At 42.4% G+C, this 23,646-nt stretch overlaps 4 protein-coding genes across 4 annotated transcripts; 1 reads left to right on the forward strand and 3 right to left on the reverse strand.

Moving 5' to 3' along the window:
* Window positions 1–1,232: 1,232 nt before the first annotated feature.
* On the reverse strand, window positions 1,233–6,746 carry pom121 (POM121 transmembrane nucleoporin). Its single transcript, XM_015961172.3, has 13 exons — window positions 6,048–6,746; window positions 5,361–5,567; window positions 5,054–5,203; window positions 4,880–4,960; window positions 4,623–4,794; window positions 4,452–4,540; window positions 4,293–4,372; window positions 4,073–4,194; window positions 3,900–3,999; window positions 3,506–3,772; window positions 1,923–3,386; window positions 1,563–1,661; window positions 1,233–1,475 (listed from the first exon to the last, which is right to left on the reverse strand). Exons 1-13 carry the CDS (start codon window positions 6,611–6,613, stop codon window positions 1,375–1,377), a joined length of 3,498 nt encoding a protein of 1,165 aa, XP_015816658.3. The 5' UTR covers window positions 6,614–6,746; the 3' UTR covers window positions 1,233–1,374.
* A 1,164-nt stretch (window positions 6,747–7,910) lies between these two features.
* LOC107386644 (polyubiquitin-C) lies at window positions 7,911–9,817 on the reverse strand. Its single transcript, XM_015961177.3, has 2 exons — window positions 9,630–9,817; window positions 7,911–9,179 (listed from the first exon to the last, which is right to left on the reverse strand). Exon 2 carries the CDS (start codon window positions 9,170–9,172, stop codon window positions 8,027–8,029), a length of 1,146 nt encoding a protein of 381 aa, XP_015816663.3. The 5' UTR covers window positions 9,173–9,179; window positions 9,630–9,817; the 3' UTR covers window positions 7,911–8,026.
* A 1,556-nt stretch (window positions 9,818–11,373) lies between these two features.
* cenpv (centromere protein V) lies at window positions 11,374–14,018 on the forward strand. The gene is made up of 5 exons (XM_070555754.1): window positions 11,374–11,399; window positions 11,538–11,630; window positions 11,732–11,801; window positions 11,872–11,986; window positions 13,573–14,018. The coding sequence occupies exons 2-5, from the start codon at window positions 11,539–11,541 to the stop codon at window positions 13,716–13,718; spliced, it is 423 nt and encodes a 140-aa protein (XP_070411855.1). The 5' UTR covers window positions 11,374–11,399; window position 11,538; the 3' UTR covers window positions 13,719–14,018.
* Window positions 13,730–23,440, reverse strand: pigl (phosphatidylinositol glycan anchor biosynthesis, class L). The gene is made up of 7 exons (XM_015961174.3): window positions 23,141–23,440; window positions 22,356–22,455; window positions 16,737–16,827; window positions 15,747–15,814; window positions 14,999–15,030; window positions 14,365–14,498; window positions 13,730–14,123 (listed from the first exon to the last, which is right to left on the reverse strand). Exons 1-7 carry the CDS (start codon window positions 23,388–23,390, stop codon window positions 13,995–13,997), a joined length of 804 nt encoding a protein of 267 aa, XP_015816660.3. The 5' UTR covers window positions 23,391–23,440; the 3' UTR covers window positions 13,730–13,994.
* Between the last annotated feature and the right edge of the window lie 206 nt (window positions 23,441–23,646).

The raw sequence follows: 23,646 nt of genomic DNA on the forward strand, positions 1-23,646 counted from the left end.
TTCGCAACAAAGCTTTAAAAACGGCTAAAATATCAAATGGAGTTGAACAATTGAAATTAATTTTAGTTTTCTGGTCATACGGTTTGATGACATGAGATAGTGAGGGGTTTCAGGTGTATTTGTTCAAGCATCCGCACAAACCCAAACTTTTTATTCATTCGAAATTGACCCAAAATAACTGCACAGGTGATAATCACTGAGTGAGAACAGGTCATTTTGACAAAAAAAAAAAAAGTATATATATATATAAATCCTTAAAGTCAGATGGAAATATAAGCCATAAAAACAAACCTGCATCTTTGAGACTTTGTCCTAAACAACCAGAAAACACTTTCAGTTCCATCAATGGTGGGTTGACTCGTGGGAGGTTAATTTTGCATTCACGACATAATATTTCTGAAGTTGGGGTAATGTGCTGTAAAGATTATTTTAAAAACAATTTATCACACCTTAGCAAGCAGCAGCTGAAATTAAAATCTAATATTTTCTGTAAATGAATAAAACATTTCAGTGCCTGGGATTTAAAAAGAGGTAGTCTGGCACAAACACACATCTCAGCAACTGAAAAAGAAATAAAAGATTGTTTTCACAGGCATGAAGTTGAACAGTTGGCTTTGGTTCATCAGCACATGTCAAAAGTAGTCACCCTCCTCACACACAGACCTGCAACTCACATCACTGTTGGCAATCACTTGGAAAAAAGAATCCCCAAACAAACAAAACAAAAAGGCCATCCACAGGAGGACTATGGGAATGCTGGTTATGACAGTATGAAACAAATGCACGAGGATCTGCACGAACCACATTAAGACATTTGCTAAGTTGTCGTTTAAGTGCAGAAACATATCATTCATCGACCAGGTCAGACAGCCAATTACAAAAATAATTTAAACGCAAACGTCTTGTCACTACATTTTCACGCCTATGCTGTATCTGACTCAGCCACGCCCCACTCGAACACTCAGGAACATATAAACCAGTGAGCTCATCGTGTACAAAAATAAAGGTCTGAGCCGAAGTTCTGTCTCGGCCTGACGGCTTTCTCCTTAAGTCGAAACAACGGGAGTGTCCGCGTACTGTAAAAACAACTTCGGGTTTGTTTCTGTTCAGAATCAAACTAATCAAGTCTTTTGTGTCTTTTCTTTCAAGTATAGAACATTTTTATGTATTCTTTCTCCCCGCTGCTACATTCCCATATTGTCTGAGCTGATGTGCTCCTTCAGACTCCTCCACAAACACGGCGTTCTGGGCCAGCACAGAGGGAGGGGGCGGTGGCAGCCTGATTGGAGGGTGTTGGGCTTAAAATGGAGAAAAGTTTATCAGGTTAGCCATAGCAGCAACAGCTGAAGTCCTCCAGAGAGCCACGTCAGCTAGTTACTTCTTCCTGTTGTGTAGCCTCCGAGCCTGCAGCCTCTGACGGGCGGCAGAGGACTTCGATCCAGGTCCGATAGTGAAGGCGGGAGTCGCTGCAGACCCTGTTAATAAATAAACAGAAAGCCAAACAACCGTTAGGATGTTTCATCTGCAACAAAAGAAGAAATGTCCTAAACTATCAGACCTACCAAACTGAACAGGGTTGAAGCCTTGGACTGGAGTTGCAGGACTTCCAAAGGGAATTGGACCTGCAGCAGCACTCTGACCAAACGATGGAGTAGATGTCCCTGAATAAATTAACAGTGAGAAACCTAATTAGAACAAAGGACAAGTCGCTCATTTCTACTGAGACAACAGAAATATCAGCCGAGTCTTTCATGGTGCAGAATTTATTTTTTTTCCCAAATTAAAAAATGATCTTTTTCTGATTAAAACATCAACATTTTTTCATTGTCAACAAGCACGATAAACATAACACTTCTTCACACATTTAAACCTCCAATATGTTGTGCACTCAGCATTAATAAAAGGATTCCTTTTATACTCACCAAATGCTGGTTTGTCTGGAGCTGCAGCCCCAAAGTTGAAGGCTCCCATCTGCAGTGCAGGATTAGTGGAAACCGGAGTTCCAAACTGGGGACAAGGCATGCCAGCGCCAAAGTTAAACCCACCAGATGCAGGCTGAGCGGATCCAGACGGAGCCGGCTGCGAAGCAGCTCCTCCAAACGCGAATGTGGTTGAAGAGGAGCTTTGAGTCTGGGTGGCGGCACCAAAGCTTGGTGCAGCTGGGGGGGCAGCTGAAGGAGCTGCGTTGGAACCAAAAGCAAAACCAGTGGAGCTGGCTCCGAATGCTGGTTTGGCTGGGGCCCCAAAGGTGGCAGCTGTGGTGACAGCGACAGCCCCGAATGTGAAAGGGGCTGGGTTGGGGGCAGGATTAGATGCAGATGATGTGTTGCCGACTTCAAATGTGAAGGGTTTTGGTGCTGCAGGCTGCGGCGCCGGACCTTCAAACGCTGGTTTCCCAAAGGCGAAGGTGGGCTGGGCGGTGGGGGCAGCTGTGGAGACCGTGTTAGCCATGGCAAAGCTCCCAAATGAAGCAGTGGTTGTGTTTTGGCTGGGAGCAGTCTGACCAAAGGAAAACACCTTCTGGCTCGATGCCAAAGGATCAGACTTTGTGACACCAAATGCAAATGTGCCTGAGCTGGAGGTGGTTGTAGGAGCGGCGGCGGGAACAGCTGCAGCAGCCGTTGTGGTTTTACTTGCAGCTCCAAACTGAAACGTAGCCCCTGTGCTTGGAGGCGGTACCAAGGCAGCTGTGCTGCTGGTGATGGATGGTGCAGCCCAGTTTCCAAACGAGGACTTCAAGGCTGGTTGAGCTGTGGCCTGTGTAGTGGTGGTGGAGGAGGATGCTGTGGAGGCTGCACCGGCAGACGTGTTATTAAAGCCAGAAAACAAAGATGGGGCAACTGTAGCGCTGCTTGTTACTGAACCGAACATTGGAGTTGTAGTACTTGTAGAAAGAGTTGAGGCTGCAGCGGTGGTGGTGAAGGAGGAGCGCTGTAAGAAGGCTGCAGCAGTTGTGACTTCTCCAAATATAGGTTTGAAATTTTGGGCAGCAGGTTTGTTTTCTGAAGGTGTGGTAGCTGAGGAGGTGGAGGTGGCAGCTGGAAATATCGGTTTGAACCCTGCAGCCAGCAGAGGGTTGGTGTTAATGCCTGACCCAGAGGTACCAGCTGGAGGGGCAGCAGCTGTGACGGTGGTGGGGGCTGAGAAAGTAGAGGGGGCGCTGACCTGACTGGATAGCCCAAACAGGGTTGGTGCGAATGTGGACGCTGCAGGGGTGCTGGTGGGAGTCTGGGAGACCTGAGCCAGCAGCTGAATAAAGGCAGAGGGCTTCTCTGCAGCAGCAGCAGCAAGAGGCTGAGGCTGGGAATAAGCAGGGATCTGTGGGGCAGCAATCGATGTCTTCAGGTTAAAGCCGCTGGCTTGTACAGGTGTGGTCGATGCCGATGCTACAGAAATAACGAGATACAGGAAAAACATCTGATGCATATTTATGGCAAAATATACATTTAAGCAATACACAAGCAGGGAAACAACACCATCAACTTTCTCTGTTCAGAGATCGCACCTGTGGTTGCACTGGGAGCTGATGTTGAACTAGCTGGAGTAACTGACTTCATCTTGAGAGTTTCCAGCAGTGAGCTGGTGCTAGCAGGAGCCGAGCTGATGCTGCTGCCTGGACTCAGATCCAAGTTGATGACAGGAATGGTGGAGCTGGTTACTGTGGGAAGCGGAGCTGCCAGAAGGCTGCTCAGAGTGGAGCTGGAGCTAACGGAGGCAGCAGGCTGAGAGGAAGTGGTGGCTGCAAGAGATGCAGGTTTCTCTGGCACTGGAGCTGAAGACAAACACATACAGAAGAAGTAGTTTTTACTGAAAAACCTGCTTATGGGATAATTTATAAGGTGTTCAAGGCTGCAAGTATAAAAAATGTGAATTTATTCCTGCAGCTGGCTTTTTCTTACCAGTTGTTTCCAGGACTTTTTGGATTTTACTGATAGCAGCTTTTTTCTCTTCGTCTAGATCTTTGGCTGTGATGGTGTAGCCCAGCTCAGGAGGTGGAGGCTGCACATGAACAACCACAATAATGCAATCTGGATGCAAATAAACAAATGTGAGGGAGATCAGCGCTCCTCACCAGAGAGATGCGATCATCTCGGTGGCTGGACACCAGCTGGATCTTCCGTTTTCTCTTCCCACCACTTCCAGTCGAGTCTGCAGAGGTTGTGACTGGGGATTTGATCACCGGAGTTTGTTTTACTGCAATATTATGAAACAACATCATATTTGTTTGTGACCATACTTTGAACATGAATCATCTAAATTGGAAAAGTCATCTACAGATAAATGGGAATTACTGGTATCAAGGGTCTTGTCTGATGCAGTGTGGTCCGACTTCACTGAGGATGCAGAGCTTGGAGACTGAGTGTCATCCTCTCTGTTGATTAGAAAACATAAAAAAAGCTTTAATTTGTAGTTAAATGTGGTTTAATGATGACAAACATGCAGAAACAGACCTGGGTCTTTTGGCAAATCCCTCTGGAGTCTGAGAGCGAGACGATTCAGGGCTCGATAGAGGAGAGCTGGGTGCAGATGGTTTCTTCCACTGTAAAGAAAAACAAAAAATGCTTCGATTTGCTTTTGCTATGCAAAAACCCCCTTTACTAGACTCCGGTAGATGAAGATACCTGACTAAAACCTATCGAAGAGCTGTAGGAGCTTTGGATTGCATTTCTTCTGGTACCCGAAGTTCCTCTCGGGGCATGAACTCCAGAACTAGAGCTGATGGAGGAGGTGCGAGACCTCTTCATGGTGGTCTCGTCTAAGGATGCGGTCATCCCTCTTTTTAGGCTCCCTGGTCTGGAGAACATTAATAAAAACAACATTTAAAGCTTTGTCCAACATCTAAGATTATGATTCAGCTTTACATACAATTCTTACTCACTTAGGGACCAGCTGGGATGGTGCTCCATTAGGCAACAGAGGCTCAAAAGCAGAGTGCGAACTTCCACCGCTGTCATTGCGCCTAAGAAAAGCCATAAAAAGAAACCATAAGACAGCTGCTATTGTCCAGACTGAGCAGACAGTACCTCAAGAATCTATTAAACAAATTTTCTACCTTCTTTTGCTTCTTTGCTCAGCGGTGAAGCTCCTGTCCTCATCCTCTACTTCCCTCTTGCGGCTTTCCTTCAACACCTTGAGGACGCTCTCTCTGGAGCAGGGGTCTGCCGGGACCCTGGTGAGCCCTGCACAACTCAGATGATTCACACTAAAAACCAGAGCAGAGGACAGTCAGCACTGATTCGGCTGAAAGTAGCAAGACCTCAAGCAACAAATCAAGGGCTATCCAAATAGTAAATTAAAAGACAAAAAATTAAAAATTAAAAATAAACGGTCGTGCCCAAAAACATTTAACCTGCAGAGACCTGGGAATGTTGTGGTCGGGCCTGGCGATCTTTACAGTGACGGGACTGAGAGCAGCAGGGGAATTTCGAGGACTCAGGATGTTCTTTTTTCTGAAACCATCCCACTTGACAGGAGGCAGGACTCCTACTGAGGAGACTCCAGGCTGCTGAAGGGGGTAGCGACGCTGGGGGGTGATGGTGAACCTGTTAGCTGCACCCAGAGGCTCCCTGCAGAGGAGATTGTAATGGAAGGAACAACTTCAGCAGGTTAAAACGTACAGATGTTATGGAATAGAAATAAAACAATATAAAACAATCACTTTACATGTGAAACATGCAGCTGCATAGAAAAAGAAACTATGCTGCTCATCCTAACCAAAAAGTAAAGATATGCACTTTAACGAAAAGTTAGTAAAATGCTCTGTTAGTTTTTAGACAACACAAGCGTGTAGACACAACAAGCCATCAAAACAAAAGATTTATCACAGTAACTTAGCTAAAAGCATGAGTAAAAGAAGCCAATGAAACAAAGTTATTGGATGTTTTTAAAACGATTCCAAGTTAAAGAGTTCTGGTTAGAGCTTTATACGTTTCAAACATGTGGGTTTTGTGTGCTAACAAGCTAGCTAACGCTATAAACATTTCTTTTTCATGCAACACGTGAATTTAAACAGATGGATCAGAGCTTAATAAACCTAATTAACTCACCCAGAGAACGAAAGCCTCCTGTTCGGGGTATAAACTGCATGGTTGGGTCTGGACAGTTGTTCTCGCAGTTGCTCCCGGGGATTTCTCCCGGCTTTTGGCCTCCCAGAGACGGCCGCTGGACTTTCGGCTTTCCCGATGTAACTCCCCATGAGAAAATCCCGAGGGCTGAAAAGAATCGAGTCACTTGCTAAGGCTTCTCCTCGACAGAGCCCGGTTTTACTGAGCTTCGGGAGTCCCTCTGTCTCCCGGTGATGGTGCTCGGATCGGTTGCGGTTCTTCGTTCTACTCCGCGCGGCCACCGAGACGCCGGTCGCTGTCCAACCCGACGACCAGCGCCGCAGCACGCCCGAAACGTTTAATCCAACCCGAGGATTCGGGCCTAACCTGGCGGGAAACGATTCTCCGCTGTGATAATAAAAAGCAAAACAACAAGCTGCAAAAATTAAAGTAGCGTACAGAAAAGTGGGGATGTAGTAAAAAGCGAAGGTGATTAATCCTAAAACAGAGAGAAGCGCTAACTGTTTCTCCCTAGGTGACATGGCGGTAGCGCGCCGCCTCTCTCGCATTCAACATGCTGCTGCTCTATCCAACTGCTCGCGCGGCAGCGCTCCCTACCGAGCACAGGAGCGAACTACACCATCAATCCACACGTCACCGTGCACACTCGCCTATGCACGCAAGCACACACTCACAGCAGACTTACCGCTCAGGGAAATAGCAGACTCAGATTCTGCAGCATTCTGGAGGGTTTCCTGTTAACCGCGATCATTAGATGAAAAAGGAGAGGAGGGCGTTTTTTTCAAGGAGGCATGGGGCAAGCGGCTCCGAGCGCCAACTTGTCACATCGGCAGGTGAGTGGTTGAGCCAGGTGGAGGTGCGGCTACCTCAGCTGGAGACCAGTGCACTGCAGCCACGTGGTGATTTGCTGACAATGTCACGTTTTTCAGCTTAGCCATCAGCTGTGGCTGATTCTAAATAAATGTGGAGCAGTTTTTAACCTGAAGATGGAGATATAAAGTTTTGGGCCGAAATTAAATTTAAAGTTGCACCAAATTGCCACACTGATTACACATCTACAGACAAAAAAGTTAATTTAGATGTTACTCTTAAAAGTAAAAGACTCATGCGGAGTTAAAAGCCATAAAAAAGGGGTTTCAAAAGAGATTTAAAACAAGACAGCGATGATGCCAACCTAATATTTAAAGGCAGCACATTCCAGACTACACTAAAAGCCCCCACCTCAGAGGCTAGGTCTCATTCTTGGGACTTCCAGGAGCATCCATCTCATCAGCTGACCTTAGACCCACAGGAGTAGAACAGCAGCAGCTCAAAAGTAATGTTGAGTAAGGCCCTAAGGCCATGCATAGATTTTAAAGTACCTTATACTGGATACTAAAGCAAGCAGGTAGCAGTGCATTGATGCCAAGACAAGGGTAATGCTCCATCTTTATCCCAGTATTGTAACCTTCGCTTTAAATTAAACGTTAGGTTTCACAAACATGTTTTGATGACTCTTCCCTGCTTGTGAAACAATTTCAAAGATAGATAAGTCTGAATTATTTGCTGTAACCACAAATACATATACTTCCTTCTGAAAGCTCAGATCTGCCCTCAAAATATGCTAACATTAAGTTTTACATGCATTTGATATTTATGAGCTGTTAGTGTGGAGATCTAGTGGGATTTGGAATTAAGTTTGAGATTTAATTTTGAAGGCAATTGTGGCAGATTTTTTTTTGTTAACACCGTTTACATGTTGCCATCTAAAATTGGTCTATTCTGCAACTTTTAGAAGTCTGTTTAATTGGCTTCAGGGGAAACTGCTGAACAATTTTTGTAAAACATTTCAAATGAAAGCAAAAGCAAATTTAACCTTTTATTGTGATAACGGAACATTTTTGGTCACAAGTTAAAAACAAATGTAACTTTTAATTTCCAAGCATTACATGGCAAATGAAACCAACTGTGGAACCATGACTTTACTGCCCACCCCTCAGACGCAGGACAAGGTGGAGGGTGGACTCCTTCTGAATGTTGTAGTCTGAGAGGGTGCGGCCATCTTCAAGCTGCTTGCCAGCAAAGATCAGCCTCTGCTGATCTGGGGGGATGCCTTCCTTGTCCTGGATCTTAGCTTTGACATTCTCAATGGTGTCACTTGGCTCGACCTCCAGGGTGATGGTCTTTCCTGTGAGGGTCTTGACAAAGATCTGCATTCCACCCCTCAGACGCAGGACAAGGTGGAGGGTGGACTCCTTCTGAATGTTGTAGTCTGAGAGGGTGCGGCCATCTTCAAGCTGCTTGCCAGCAAAGATCAGCCTCTGCTGATCTGGGGGGATGCCTTCCTTGTCCTGGATCTTAGCTTTGACATTCTCAATAGTGTCACTTGGCTCGACCTCCAGGGTGATGGTCTTTCCTGTGAGGGTCTTGACAAAGATCTGCATTCCACCCCTCAGACGCAGGACAAGGTGGAGGGTGGACTCCTTCTGAATGTTGTAGTCTGAGAGGGTGCGGCCATCTTCAAGCTGCTTGCCAGCAAAGATCAGCCTCTGCTGATCTGGGGGGATGCCTTCCTTGTCCTGGATCTTAGCTTTGACATTCTCAATGGTGTCACTTGGCTCGACCTCCAGGGTGATGGTCTTTCCTGTGAGGGTCTTGACGAAGATCTGCATTCCACCCCTAAGACGCAGGACAAGGTGGAGGGTGGACTCCTTCTGAATGTTGTAGTCAGAGAGGGTGCGGCCATCTTCAAGCTGCTTGCCAGCAAAGATCAGCCTCTGCTGATCTGGGGGGATGCCTTCCTTGTCCTGGATCTTAGCTTTGACATTCTCAATGGTGTCACTTGGCTCGACCTCCAGGGTGATGGTCTTTCCTGTGAGGGTCTTGACGAAGATCTGCATTCCACCCCTAAGACGCAGGACAAGGTGGAGGGTGGACTCCTTCTGAATGTTGTAGTCAGAGAGGGTGCGGCCATCTTCAAGCTGCTTGCCAGCAAAGATCAGCCTCTGCTGATCTGGGGGGATGCCTTCCTTGTCCTGGATCTTAGCTTTGACATTTTCAATGGTGTCACTTGGCTCGACCTCCAGGGTGATGGTCTTTCCAGTAAGGGTCTTGACAAAGATCTGCATGATGGACCTTTAAAATAAAATAAAAAAAAGCCAAGAGATTTAACGTAACTGGTATTCACATCTAAACTCAATTTACCAATTCAATTCGAAATAGTAAAAATAAAATCTTATGGACGCGTGCCAACCCGCTTCTCCTCCTCAAGCGCCATTTTGAGAATATTGACCTTCCCTTTGTTCAGACAGTCAAAACGGCTAATGGCGGATGCGAGAAGTGTTGAGTCATTGCCGCATCCAACGAACGTTCACAAGGCTTTAAAATGACCACACAAAGACTTACAGTTCTACTAATCTCTTAAGGTTAACAGAAAAAAACCGACGCTGTAATGGAAAGAAAACGACGCTGAAATAATTAAGGTTTCATTCAAAGTCTCCTAAACCTTCAACGAGACACAAATTCAGAAAGATTTTGAAAAGCTCAGACTAACGCGTAAAGGGCCCTAAATGTTAAAATACTTACGATTTCAGTTGGTTAAAGAAGCTTCTTAGTTATACGTATGGACCTTAAAGATCGCTGAATGACTACTGAAACGGAAGAGTGACGCTATCTTATATACAAAAAGCGACACGTCATCGGTTTGTATTCTTCCGCATAGAAAATAGATCCGCATGACCGTTTCAGCCTAAGTAATTTTGCTTAATTCAATAGTGACTTCTTTAAGGTTATACAATTAAATCAAATCACATATATGCAATCGAAAACCGAATGTCAAATAACTACACAGTTCAAAGAGCACATTCGACGTATTCGCGGCGGAGTGATACTTGAGCTGAGTTCAGCTGAAACCTGGTCTCAGAATTTTCCAGAACCACCACAGCAACAAGAACCTTCTCCTGGATTCTGATTGGGTAGCGTGGTTGTTTGTTTGACCAACGATTGGTTGCCGAGTTACTTCTCTGACTGTAAGTGATGCACGGTGACTAAGTTATTTTCTTGTGATTTATAACAATGACTAGAGATATTTTACCCAACTTATCAATTTGAGTCAACGTGTAAGACTCAAAATGAAAGACTGTAGTCTCAGTTTCGCCTTAGAAAAACACTGTTAGATGTATTTATCAAACCGGCATGACTTTGCACTTTAGCGACTGGCGAACAATCCCGTCGATCTTGTTCAACAGAAACCAGTAAAGATGTTAGGTAGTCGTTGTAATAACAAACGGGTTACATAAAGATCTACAGATCTTGTAATTTTGACACGTAAACGGAGTTATTTGCAGCAAGAGGCAGGGCTAAGTACATTGTGTACTCTCATTATAGTTGAATTTACATGTTCAGAGCGGTAGGACCCAAAGTGACAACAGTCTTAATTTAATTTTAATACCAAAACCATTCATTTAAAATGTGCTTTCCCCCTATTTATCATAATTACAGAGCACAAAGTGTCCAACCCCTGATTTTGATGCCAAACAGAATGTCAACACAGCTGCATGACAATGAACATTTTGTTTTTTTTCATGATTGAAACAAATGATAAAATAAGCCAAATGGCCTTTTTGTTATCACTTTATCTTATGATCATAGAGATCATGTGATGTTTTTCTTATTTAAAAGTCCATTCATCAACTCTGTTAAATTACAATAAATTAATCAAAGATAACACTGATTAAAAGGTACTGTAAGTTATATAAAAGCTTCTAGATTTCTGATTTGAGGCTAAGTATAGAAAAAAAAGAACTTGAAGCCTCATCTGTAACCACTTTTAGCTCAAACCAAATAAAATCATGAGCAGAACCTCAGATGGGAGTCTATTTTGGTGATCTCTATCACAGAGCTCTATCTGGGTCACAGTATTCCCTCACCCCATCCGTTGAACTCATGGTCATAAGACACCAAACCCGTAATCCATTGCTTTACAACATCAAGTTAGTTGATCTGCCTCTAAAGAATGTGTTTGTGCAAGTCTGCTGTACTCTGCCCGGCCCCTTGCTGGGAATTATATCACCCTGTCTGAAAGAGTTTCAGGAAAACAACTGCTCAAGCAGGAAATAGTTCTTGCTCGGGTCACATGAGCATGTGCATGGGTCTAGCAAAGTACTTGAGAGGTTGAAACAATTATTAAATTGAGTGTTCACAACTTACAAATTAAACAAAGTATATTCTTTTCAAGGTTAATGATTCTGTTATCACAGATGGACTTTGATCAGGTTTATTGAGTTTAGTAGGTGACTAGAAATCTCTGTGAGCCACCCAATTCCACGTCAACAGGCTTTGCAACCAACACGTCACGTAGGTTTCAGCTGCACTCAGCTTAATTATTAGGTAAATATTTAGCAGTTGTTTTACTTGACATGCTTCAGGGCTTCTAAAAAGATCCATTTGAATAGATGGGATTTTTCATTTCTTTTTTACTGCTTTTATGTGCAGAATGGAGCTTGTGAAACATTCAGGCGGCTGCCACTGTGGTGCTGTCAGATTTGAAGTCTGGAGCTCTCCTGACCTTCATGTTTTTCATTGCAAGTGCGTATTTATAAGTCAAAAGTATATTTAAAATATCTTTATTAGTGCTCCTTAATTGATGTTTTAAACAAATAATAAAATCTATGTATTCATTCTCATAGTTGTAGCATCTGCACCAAAAAACAAAACCACCATTTCATTGTCCCAAAAAATCACTTCACACTCCTGCAGGTAAGAAAATCTGCCTCACAATTGATATTTATTTTAAAAAACGGACTAATTAATTATTTTCTTTTCTCAGGGGTTGGAAAACTTGACTACCTACACCTTTAACACACATGTGGCTAAACACACCTTCTGTAGGACTTGTGGAGTTCAGAGTTTCTACACACCGCGGTCTAACCCTGATGGATATGGTGAGAAGTCTAGTTTCTGACAAGACACCAACACTGGTCTCAAGCTCTGATGTTGTACTGTATATTAGCTTGTTTGCTTTGAGTGACCTTTTTGTCAGTGTTTATTTAAAACAGATATGTGCCACAGGCCAATATTAATCACTTGCAAAATGCTCAGAATGCAACTTATCGCCTTCTGACAGAGACAAGGATGTATGAACATATTACTCCTGTGCTGTGTCTGAACCCGAACCAAATCAGCCCGATCAGTTCTGTTGGATTCGGGCCGTGAATTATGTTATTTGAGCGGGTTGTCACGCGGCGCGCTCCACTTGCTCGATCAGCGACTGAGGGAGACAGAGAGGATTGGAGGATGCTCTTCCAAACACGCATTATTATTTTCATAAGTTCATTAATATTTCTCCTGGAAGCTTATTTGTGAGTGGCCCTCGGACCATTATAATTGAGGACCCCTGCTTTAAAGGTTAGGACAGCTGAGACAATGACCCTATTAATGGGTTTAAAAATGTGTTTGTTTTCTCTGGCATTTAGTACTATCCAGTAGGTTGCAAGTTTGAATGCTGTTTTCTTGTATTTCAGTCTGTTTTTAAGTAACACCTTACAATAAGGGTCCCTTTATTAACATTACTTAGTGCATTATTAAGCATTAATAAACTATTAAATAATGTATTAACAACTGCTTAACCATATTAGGTAATGCATTACTAAGCAGACACTCCCTTGGCCTTTTGATGTAACCTTAAAGGGACAATGTGTAGTTTTACAGTTAATCTCTTAAAATATCAGTCGAAACATTGTTGAAAATGAATTAAATAATGCCCAGTTGTTTAAAAATATTGGCAGTGCCGTAATATATAACCATAAAAATCAAGTGTAAAATACGAGGGAGCAGGTCTAAGTCTCTGGGTGACGCCATGTTTCCTTCTACAGAAGCCTGTGAGGACAAAATGCATTTACTGATTTGTAACAAAACTTTCTCAATTCATAAACATCGTTGTTGTACACATTTACCTTTTCATTCGTTGCCTTTGATTAACCGGAGTCCGATGTGTTTGTCATTTTGCTGGAGGTTCTGCTCCCAAGGATTTTTGACCCTAATGGCCATCCGTTGGTAAGGTCTTACTCCAACACAAAAATACTGCTTGCTTGCAATGATTTAGTTATGTACTGCCCCCACCGCCAGGGAAACTACACATTGTCATTTTAAGGACACTTAATATTTAAAATTTATCAATAACTTTAAAACAGGGACCTTTTGTTTATTGCTTAATAATGCACTAAGTAATGTTACGAAAGGGGCCCTCATTGTAAAGTGTTACCCAGTTTTTATGTATTTTAGTCTCTTATTTTTGTTATACAGTCTCTTGGAATGTATCATGTTATTGTTTTTTTAGCTTCGTGAATGTTTTATTGTACAGTTCTGTGCAGCACTTTGGGACGGCGACTGTTGTCATAGAAACGTGCTTTACAAATAAAGTTTTGCTTGGCTTGACTAATGTAACTGTGCAGGTAAAGCTGAGCTGTCACTAGAATATGAGGACTTTTTTGTTTTTAGTTCAGCTGTAAATCATTTGTTTCCTCCTCAGGTGTTGCTCCACACTGCCTGGATCCAGGGACGGTTCACAGTGTCACGGTGGAAAAGTTTTGTGGGGAGCAATGGGAAGCAAGCATGCAAGCTCACAAGTTCATCAAAGACATGTCTAAACCTGGACAGGACGTGCAACACAAATAACATCACTGTGATTCAAGACTCGCACTTTGGTTTAATCAGCGTTTCATTAGAGTTTATGCACAGCAACAGTCTAATACAGATGTTTTTTAACAGTAATATTTAAAAAAAAAATACAATAAACTCCTCTTATGTTACAAAAGGAGAGGACAGTGTTCAATGCAACTTTAAAAAATAGTGTTATCTATATGCAAAGTGTCTATAAAACATTCTGTTGTATCAGTGCTTTAAGAAAGAACGAAAGTTCAACAAACATCAGGTCAGAATGAGATGGAAGGTTCAATAAATCTTCAAGTTCTTTGGTCCCTGTGGAATTTCTTGGAACGTGTTGATGAACATGTAGCGGGAGAAGGTGATGTAGAGGTGTCGAAACCACAAAAGTTGAGTGTGGTGACACACCATGGCAGCCTGAGAAAGAAAAAGAAATGGTGGCATTCAACACATCACATTTCATTCAAGTGTTTTAAATTAGGACTCACTTACGTTAAGAAATTATGGAATTATATTAAATCCCTTACTCCTCAATCAGTAGCTTAGACAGGTTTATGTTTTGGTTCTTTAGCCTTGTAATCAGATTACATTCTACTCTGCTCTATAAAAGGGGGCGGTGAAGTGATTTCCCCGTAAACCCGAACACACACAGGCTTACTTTGGCTTGCTTGTAGCCCTGTGAGCCACTGATACAGCAGAGGCGAGATGGTAGAAGCCAGCTGATGGGAAGCTCCAGGAAGGAGATGTACTTCCTGAACAGGCCAACAGTTACCAAAGAGAGCAACACACAGCCTGGGAGTAAAAACACAGAGACCCAGCTGAGAATGTGTTGAAAGTGCTAAGAAGTAGAAAACTGCCCTCACGACGTCATTTAGCATCAAACATAAAAAAGTCCTTTTAGTTTCACAGTAGTTACAAAGAATTCCCCATCAGTCATATGAACTTTCCGAGGAAAATTGAAGCAAAAGTGAAAAAAGAGAAGCATGTGCTGATGGGGCCTGAACCAGACAGACTTGTTTTTTTCATCTGCCTGTAAAATGATCATTTAGCATGATGACACATGCTGAAGGAACATTTTTACTGCAGCTGAGGAGTCCAATTCACGCTTCCACCAGCAAATCAAACGTTTGAACAGAAGAGAGCGCCAAAGAGTAATAAAACAACCAGCATAGGCTATGAAGTGGGGCTGTTAAAATCAACACATTAACCTAATACATGTTTTTAAAGATTACTTCATACAAAGTGATCATTAAATTGGAGCCTGATAGAAATTTAAACGTTTTCAAATCTACCTTCAGATGCTTCTCCAGTGTAGGCCAGATGTCTATAGAAAGAAAAAAAAAGTTGTATTAACTTTTTTATTATCCCAACCTGTTTACTATTAACATTTAACATGTGAAACAATTAACATTATTAACAGTAGACACTGTTTTCCTGTAGCTCTGCATTTTAGGATGTGCTGGTTGTTGACAAAAACCTGTGAGCCAAACATGGAGATGCAACGTGTGGTGAAACCAGCACATGGAGCCCTCTGGGCTCCAGCCTGATGGGAATCATGAGATGTGATCTGGAGGGCTCACGAAAACAAACAAGACGCACAAATTAAAAGAGTAAAAAAAACAAACAAAAAAAAAACAAAAAACGCCAGTAGCTGGAAAGACGTTTAAGTGTATAACAGGGATTCACAAACACATTTCTGTAAACCAACAGGCCGATCATGGGCGGCCTCTCCAAACCGGAGCTACCCTCCCTCCCTCTTCACCACTATGGGGACAGGATTTACGGCCGCTTGCTGGGACCAGAGCCCAGCGCCTCTGAGGACTCTGTTTGGACGACCTCTCTGCTATGTAACAGAGGGGTTCTGAAAAACATGATGTGTGTGTGTGTGTCTTTGTGGAAAGACATTTGGCAAGATGGTTGTTGCTGTGAGTCCAGATTTGCTGCATTTTCCTGGAAAGTGTATTGCTGGTATGGAGTGGACTGGTTTCAGTGTTTTAACCACATAACATTAAATTAAGAAAATACACATTAAGTTCAGACCTGACAGCTTTATTGATGGCTATGTGATTGGCGTGGCCACTCACTCCTCTCCCATCAAAGGTCAGCACCTGAAACACAAAATGTCGCAGACACGGTCTGAAAAGCAAGACCTGTACCGTCTAAATATAAATGAGAACAAATGAAGGCAATTCGAAGAAAAGATCAGGAGCTAGTGGAAGAACATCAAGTCTGTGGAGCTGCAGCTGACGGCCAGTTATTTAAAAGCATTTTTCTGTGTGCATACTTGAGCAGCAGAGGAGGAAACGAGGAGGAGGGTAAAAAAAATCAGGTCAAAAGGAGAGAAGGAAGACAGTGATAGACATGAGCTGCTGTGCTCAGGTGTGTTTTCGTCTGTGCAATGTTTACACCTCTCTCGTCAGTTTTAAGAAATTTACCTCCAGTTTGGTATTTTTTGCGCTGTTTCTTCTCATACTTTTGTGTAAACAACACAGATCTCTTTTCTTGCAGCCGGACTTGACAGGATGGGAGGAGATGTTGTATTCGTTTGTCGACAACAAAAGGAGATCCGTAACATCAACCATAAAAAAACCTGCTCCTGTGTTTTCTTGTCTCAGACCAATTCCTATTTTAGCCCTTGCTGGAGTTAAACAAGATTAAAGAAAAACAAAGCCTGGTTCTAAATTTGTCACATTCCCATTAGCTAATAGTACAGAACAGAGCTAGAGATGATAAACATCTGTAAACAGTTTTTCTGCTGCAGCCCTTTTCCCCTGGTTTTCATGAGGCTAAAAATGCAGCGTGGGCTGGATTTAAAGAGACGGAAGCTGAAAGGGATGATTACACAGACCACAGTCAAATAGGGATAATAAACTAGGAAGCTGTGGTGCCAAAAACATATGGTCAATACCAAACAATGCACAACCTCTTCTTAGATAGAGTGGCTGGGAAATGGTGTGTTAGTGCCAAACAAGAAGTGGTAGAAGGAGAAAAAAAGGGCAGTGATTCGAAAGGCAACAACTTCACACATACCATACTGATGGAGTGAGCTGTCATGTGCTTCATGATTATAGAGGAGACTAATGAGATGCTCCACTCTGCTTTAGGATCGTCTGGAAGGTTTCTGCACAGCAAAACAAAAAAAAAAAGAGAGAGGCTTTGGGTATTTTATCTGTTAATAATAAACAAATGGTGTGTGTTTATTGTATCTTGATACAATCCTGAAGAGGCAGACGTGTTATTTCCTTACAGCGGTTACTCTCAGAAAAGCACTGGAAAGTAAGCTTTTGTAGGTGCAAAGATGAATGGGTACTGGGGAGTTCAGAGGTTAAGGGTCAGGAGGCCAATCGCTTCGCTCTCATTTGAAACTACAGCCTGGAGGCGATGCAAAGCACACATCAAGCATCACACTTGGCTGGCCCACTCTTTCGCCCAACTACACATTTCTAAATCTCGTGTTTTTGGTTTTCAGAGCCACACAAATCAAGTATGGATTCTGCTGTTTCATAAACCCAAGAGAAAGAAAATAGAAAACTATAAAAAGACTTTGGCTCAGATCACAATCAGAAAGGTTTTATTTCCATATGTGTGAACAGGTTCACAACATTAGGGAATTGCTGTGGTACTTGGTGCAACAATAACAAATAAGCACAATAAAATAAAAATATAGAGCAACAATATTTAGGAAAAAGACTCATATGTACATGACAGCATTGGTACTGATCAGCTGTGATGCAACCTGCACTCCCCAATGTCCTGGAGGTGTACAGGTCTTGTATAGAGGGGTGTTTGCAGCACATGACCTTCTCAGCAGAGCGCACGACACGATGCGGCTGAATATCTTCAGCTGCCTCAGGAAGTACATCCTCTGCTGGGCTGTTTTTATGATGGAGGTGATGGTGAGCTCCCACTCCCACACATCACTCCCGGGCGATGGTGGTACCCAGGAAGCGGTATGAGTCCACCATCAAAGTGGGAGTGTCGTGGGAGTGGGCGTTTAACACCAGGTTGTTGTGGCTGCGCCAGGACACCAGCCGTTTGACCTCCATTCTGTAGGCAGACTCGTCCCCCTCTGAGATGGGTCAGATGACAGTGGTGTTGTCTGCAAACTTGATTAGTTTGACAGAGTTGTGGTTGGAGGTGCAGCCGTTGGTGTAGTTGGCTGATGTTCGGTTCGCAGACTGAATCCAGTTTTTGTGGAAAATAATGAACCTAAAGAAAGACGGTGTGTCTGCAAGACAATCAGAAGTTTTAAACTTTGGACGAAAATAAAAATAAAGGTAGAGCTGCAAGGCTTTCAGGCGAGCTGCAACCTTGCTGTATGCATATGAGTGCACTAAATGTAGGTGTGGTGTTGTGTCAGCAGTTGCCTCCTTAGCTTTTGTTGCCAACAATGAGCCTGATCAGTTGAGCTTGTGGGGGGAGAAGTGATGGATTAGAACAAATCTATTGGCGTTCTGTAATGTGAGGGTCAGGGGGTTGGAGGAATGGGGGTTCAGAGATAGTCTAAACTGCCCGTCATGGACTGAATGTGCTGCCGGGCCACTTTATCACCAATGACCTACATACCAAAGGTTTGTTCACAAATACATAAAATAAAATAACATTTATTCAAACCAATCAAGAAATTTGTGCAAATTTGCCATCCTGATATGAAACTGTCCTTAAACTTTAATCTCGTAAAACCAATTAGAGGAACAAATGAGGATTTAGTTTGAGTACATGAATAGTTAGATTAGGTCCCTTGAAATATCCACTTTAGAGTCTGACTTTATTTTCCATTATTTATTATTTCATGCATTTTTCCATTCTGCTTGACGACCGTAACAAAGCCTGCATGAGGGAGGAAGAAAAAGAACAAGAAAAATGAACAAGAGACAAGACACCTGACCTTTCTCGAGCAGGATGCAGGCTGACTGTCAGCTTCGTCATGGCAACAGCACACAATGTCCTAAAGTAACCTCCCCAGATCCTCTTTGTAGCTTTGCATGCGGATGTCTAATTGCTTGCATGCATCTGTATGCAGTTGTTGAACTTTAGCCCAGTAAAAGGATTTTGTGTGTGTGTGTGCGACTGTGCGTGTGTCAGAAAAGGCTTGTTTAGACTGGTCACATGGGCTCCAGGCCTGTGAAACTGCCAGACGTCTGTCCACACGGTCAGATAATATGTCCTGCTGGGAACGGCCTAGATGCCCCTCCACGCTGACAGCACGCCCACAATAAGCCACTGTAATGATCCAGCTGCAGCTGGAGTTACTAAGGCAACGGACACATGTTTTTTTTTTATTATTTACAGCTGCTTGTGGCCGCAGGATTTTAACCACAATTCACACAAGCCGAGGTAAAGAAAATTAAATTATAACCATGGGAATTACAGTGCTGTTTTGAAAGTGAAGCTGCTTAAGGAAAATCACACTCTGTTCCTGGTTTTGAAGGGTAAGGCAGTGGAAAAGCAGCCGTCTGACTGCGCCGAGGCTGGTGTGTATGTTGCTGACAAATGTATCACGACTAAAGGCACAGCCAGAGGTCAGTGGCAGGGCTGGAACATATCACCAAGCTTCCTGCACCCTGCCACAGGAGCATAAATCACCTATTGCTATTTTTACCACCAATCAATGTATATTTAAACTACACTCAGAACTAGCATGGTTCAGTGTTTATGCGTGCAGGGATTTACACTGATCCAATTAAAAACAAAAACACTTTCAGTCCGGGGTTTAGAGAAGATTTTTGGGGTAAATCAGAGCCCGGCTAACAGCTGAAGCCAGACAGAACCAGAGCTGGCAGAGCAGTGCTCCGGTTCTGTCTGGCTAAGAACGTCACAATAAAAAAGTGCAATGGTGAGATTTGTGCTGCGAGCAGCTATAATCGAGTCTGGGGAGCGGACAGAGGTCAAGCTTGAGCAAGCAGAGATGCAGCAGAGCATGCTCAGATTGATTCTGATCGCAGAGGCCCCAACATGCACTGGGCCCCCGGACACTGTCAACACAGCTGTCCTGTCGGGTGAGCATTAAACTCGCGCGTTGCTCCTGCCACCTTGGAGGACTGGTCTACGGCCGCTCAGTCATCATGACCCACATTAGCAGCTCCCTGATCAGCAACATGATGAAGCACACTCGTTTAGAGAAAAGAAGGTGATGAGTTTTTACAGAGCAGCGACAAATGTTTGCACCACAGACACACACCTGGTCGTCAAATATGAGGACAATATTGTGACGTGAAGCTTCAGGTTTGATTGGATCACATTGAAAAAGGTCAGCTCTTTTGTCAAAGTGATCATTTTCAATAGAATCTTCGCCTAAAAAATGTGACCCGAAAATCTGCTCCAAGATCACGCAATGTGAGCAATTTGGAAGAAAGACGAGGAATCAAACAGGTTTGAGGGTTTTTCCATTTAAAAACACGACACGAATTCATGTTTAAACCATTCAGGTATTAATAAAATAAATGATCATTCTCAACAGAACTGTGCTTTACAATACTATATCGTGTGACGGCTCATTCTTCATATCTAAGTTTATTTTTAAAACATAAATGACATTTTTGATTTAATTAACTTTTTTGAGAATGTATTACCACCATTTGGCAATAAAGGAGCAGAGAACGAAGCACGAACCCCAAACAGCTGCCTCTGATGACTAAAACGTTATGTCAACAAAACAGCTAGTTTTGATCATAAATGAACCATAACTTGACACACGTTGTGTTTACCTCAGGAACAGCATGAAATCTGATATGTGCTTGGAACTAAAATGCCCCTAAAAAACCAACAGAGTCTCTTGGATAATTTCCAGCTAAACACACAGTGAACATTTGTGTTTTGAACGATAAAAATAAACTAAATGTTGCTCTTTTGCTTTTTTGTGTGTAATAAAATGATCAGCAAAAGCAAGGTTGTACTATAACAAAGCTGGCCATGTGCAGTCAAATAGAGAAAATAACTACATTAGTGTTGCCGCTGTGTGTCCCAGTTCATGGCAGCAGACTTGGACATAGACAGAAAATGTAGAGGGGGTGGGGGCTTCTCAAAGTGCTGATTAGGTGTGTGTTTCAGGCAAACAAGGGAATACAAAGAAAGGGAAACGGGCCACACTCCAGTTCAGCTGAAGTGCAGACAGCTCTGAGAGCAAAGTTCAGCTGTATTCTGTGTGTACAAGAAGATAAAACGTAGGATTTTGTGAATGTGTGTTTGTCTAAACACACACACACACACACACACACACACACACACACACACACACACACACACACACACACACACACACACACACGATGTTCTTTAGGGCAGACCGTCTGGGCATGCTGCCAGCTTATTACTGTGAGCTCCAGGTTAGTGTCAGAGTTCATCCAGCTCTCCTGGTGAGCCAACGAGTAGAGCCTCACACGAGGGCAGCTCTGAGCTTCTTAGAAACTCCAAATATGAGCGATGCGAAACATTTCAGCTATCAAAAGAAAGATAAACCATTTTAATGTGATCCATTGTTGTGATTTGGTGTAAATAAAGTTTAGATTGCAAATAGAATAATCTATTACTGATATTTCTCAAAGATGATTTTTCATTAATTATCACTTTGTTGTGTAATCCAAAATTACATTAAAATTTAAAAGCAAGTATAAAGCGTGACTCCTGTAAATCTGAGCTACCAGCTAATGGTAAAGAAATGGTTGTCCAGGGTATGGCAGGGTGATATATTTATTAATCGCAATATCAGTGTTCAATATATTAATATTTAAAATATTTACTGCTTGAATTGAAGTAAATGATGGATTTTAGAAATGTAGATGACATTCATTTGTAAACTGAGCTGATGGACTCTTAATGCCCACCTTTTGGACTTGCCTTTGTGTGTCACAGGGCCGACCTGCAGCACTAACGGTTCAGATAGATCAGATGTGCTATGGGGAGAATTGTCAGGACGAGCTTGAAGACAATTGTTGAGGGGAGATGTCTGGTGGACTTTAAGAGGCAAGCAAGGAAAGACCAAATGTCTGAGCTAACAGAACAATTTAATCTATTTAGAGAGCTTTTTATGTGGCTATAAATAAAAATCATAGTGTATGATAAACAGATGAATCCAAAAATGTGGGTAGGCAAATTCAGACAAATCACCACTAATTCAATACTATTTACCAGCTTAGAGACAACACGTTATGTGCTCTGCTGAGAAGGTAATTGGCTGCAAACTTCTCTCCATACAGGACCTGTACACCTTCAAGACATTGGGGTGAGAAGGTTGGATCACAGCTGACCCGTCTCACCCTAGACACAGTCTTTTTGACTTGCTCCCATCTGGCAGGAGGCTCAGAGCCATTCGGACCAGAACCTCTCGCCACAAAAACAGTTTCTTCCCCTCTGCAGTTGGACTAATGAATAACAATCCTAGGACAGCTCACTCCAGTCATTTTGTTTCAGTGACTTGACCCTGTGGTGTGTTTGCTCCTGACTGGTTCGCTCTGATCAGTACTTACACTGTCTTGTATACATTAGTCACTTTATAAGATCATTTAATTGTGCTTATTTCTTATTTTTGCACCAAGTACTGGATCAATTTCCTAATATTGTGAACCTACTCACACATAAAGCAATAAAACCCTTCTGATTCTCTGATTGATTGTTATACACGTTTTATGATGGGAGTAAACAGCCACTTACTTGTGGTTTATTATGGTGACCCTGGAAGCTGGGATCCCCAACGTAGAACAGCTGTTCAGTAGTTCCTGTCTTCGCTGAGCTCCTTGATTGTAGTAGTTACCTGTACAATGTTTGACAAATAACTGACTGTAAATGCATCATATCAGCATTAAAGTTCATCATATAACATTATGTGGTTCCAGTTCCTTTGGATAGTTGAAATTTAGCACTGTAAAGATGCTAAAATGGATTATTACATATTTTGTAGTACATCTCACCACTGATTTAGAAGGTTAAATTACAGGTTTGTCAGCGATTACAACCTTTAATAATTTGTTTATTAATTATGAAGTGGGAATAAAACATGTGAACTCTGAAAATACTTTAACGATTTTAGGGAGATTTCCTAACAATTCCTTTGATAAAACGACAAAAAAACAAACATTATATTGCAAATGATAGATAAACTGAAAAATCACAAGTGGAAAAACCATTTCTGAGAAACGAGATCCACTTAAAATGTGAAGTAGTACAATATGTTTGAGAACAACACAGTATATTTTATATCTTACTGATCCCTGCAATTGGCTTAGGGACTATAAAGAAAACGTTAGTTTATTGATTGTTAAAGCTACTTTATTTAATTGAATGGACATTATATCTTTTTTTTCTTAGAAAGGAAGTATTCTGTTTTTGTTGGCTCAACTGAACCTAAAACAAGCTAACCCGGAACAGAAGCAATAGAAGGTTTCCTCATAGCTTTTCTGTTGATATAAACCCCCAATAAAAGTGTTCAGTGACTGTACCTTCAGATAAGCACAGCAAATGAACGCTGGCGTTCAATTCAACGAGTCGTATTATTGCTGGCGCGAAAAACATGCATTCATCATCTGGATGCGCAGTTACAATCAAAGCCCTGACGTTTACTTCGTTAGCTGATGAAATGTTCATCATATGTTTCAGCGAGTTCACTAAACTGCGCCGGTCTCGATCGTAAATCCATTTTATCCAAGCCAAATATGAGAATACAACGAACAAAACTAAGAAAGGAGACATTATTTTGACCGTCGCCGTAAACAATCCGGGTACGAATACATGTCAAACGTTTACATGGTTCCGGATGTTCCTGTGTGATGTTTCTTCTTGTTTAAAATATTGAATTAAATGAAAGCAGTAAATAGAATTCAGAATGGCAAAGAACTGGTTTATTTTTACTTTGCCAGTAATAAGAGTTGCAAATGTTTTATTCACGCAATCACGCACATTTGTGTTTCATCTTACCTACAATTTTATAAAAAAAAACGACCAGATT

Source organism: Nothobranchius furzeri, chromosome 10 (assembly GCF_043380555.1).
Source record: "Nothobranchius furzeri strain GRZ-AD chromosome 10, NfurGRZ-RIMD1, whole genome shotgun sequence".
Lineage (NCBI taxonomy): Eukaryota > Metazoa > Chordata > Actinopteri > Cyprinodontiformes > Nothobranchiidae > Nothobranchius > Nothobranchius furzeri.

What these genes read in the sequence shown, in the direction of transcription:
- cenpv (XM_070555754.1), top strand. Translation starts at nt 11,539, where the DNA reads ATGGAGCTTGTGAAACATTCAGGCGGCTGCCACTGTGGTGCTGTCAGA. An exon ending in ATCACTTCACACTCCTGCAG is followed by an intron (nt 11,802 to 11,871) that starts GTAAGAAAATCT and finishes TTCTTTTCTCAG; the next exon opens with GGGTTGGAAAACTTGACTAC. An exon ending in GTCTAACCCTGATGGATATG is followed by an intron (nt 11,987 to 13,572) that starts GTGAGAAGTCTA and finishes TTTCCTCCTCAG; the next exon opens with GTGTTGCTCCACACTGCCTG.
- pom121 (XM_015961172.3), bottom strand. Translation starts at nt 6,613, where the DNA reads ATGCGAGAGAGGCGGCGCGCTACCGCCATGTCACCTAGGGAGAAACAG. An exon ending in AGGAGGCTTTCGTTCTCTGG is followed by an intron (nt 5,568 to 6,047) that starts GTGAGTTAATTA and finishes TCTCCTCTGCAG; the next exon opens with GGAGCCTCTGGGTGCAGCTA. An exon ending in CCCGACCACAACATTCCCAG is followed by an intron (nt 5,204 to 5,360) that starts GTCTCTGCAGGT and finishes TCTGGTTTTTAG; the next exon opens with TGTGAATCATCTGAGTTGTG.
- pigl (XM_015961174.3), bottom strand. Translation starts at nt 23,390, where the DNA reads ATGTCTCCTTTCTTAGTTTTGTTCGTTGTATTCTCATATTTGGCTTGG. An exon ending in GTCACCATAATAAACCACAA is followed by an intron (nt 16,828 to 22,355) that starts GTAAGTGGCTGT and finishes TTTGCTGTGCAG; the next exon opens with AAACCTTCCAGACGATCCTA. An exon ending in AGGGCTACAAGCAAGCCAAA is followed by an intron (nt 14,124 to 14,364) that starts GTAAGCCTGTGT and finishes TTTCTTTCTCAG; the next exon opens with GCTGCCATGGTGTGTCACCA.
- LOC107386644 (XM_015961177.3), bottom strand. Translation starts at nt 9,172, where the DNA reads ATGCAGATCTTTGTCAAGACCCTTACTGGAAAGACCATCACCCTGGAG.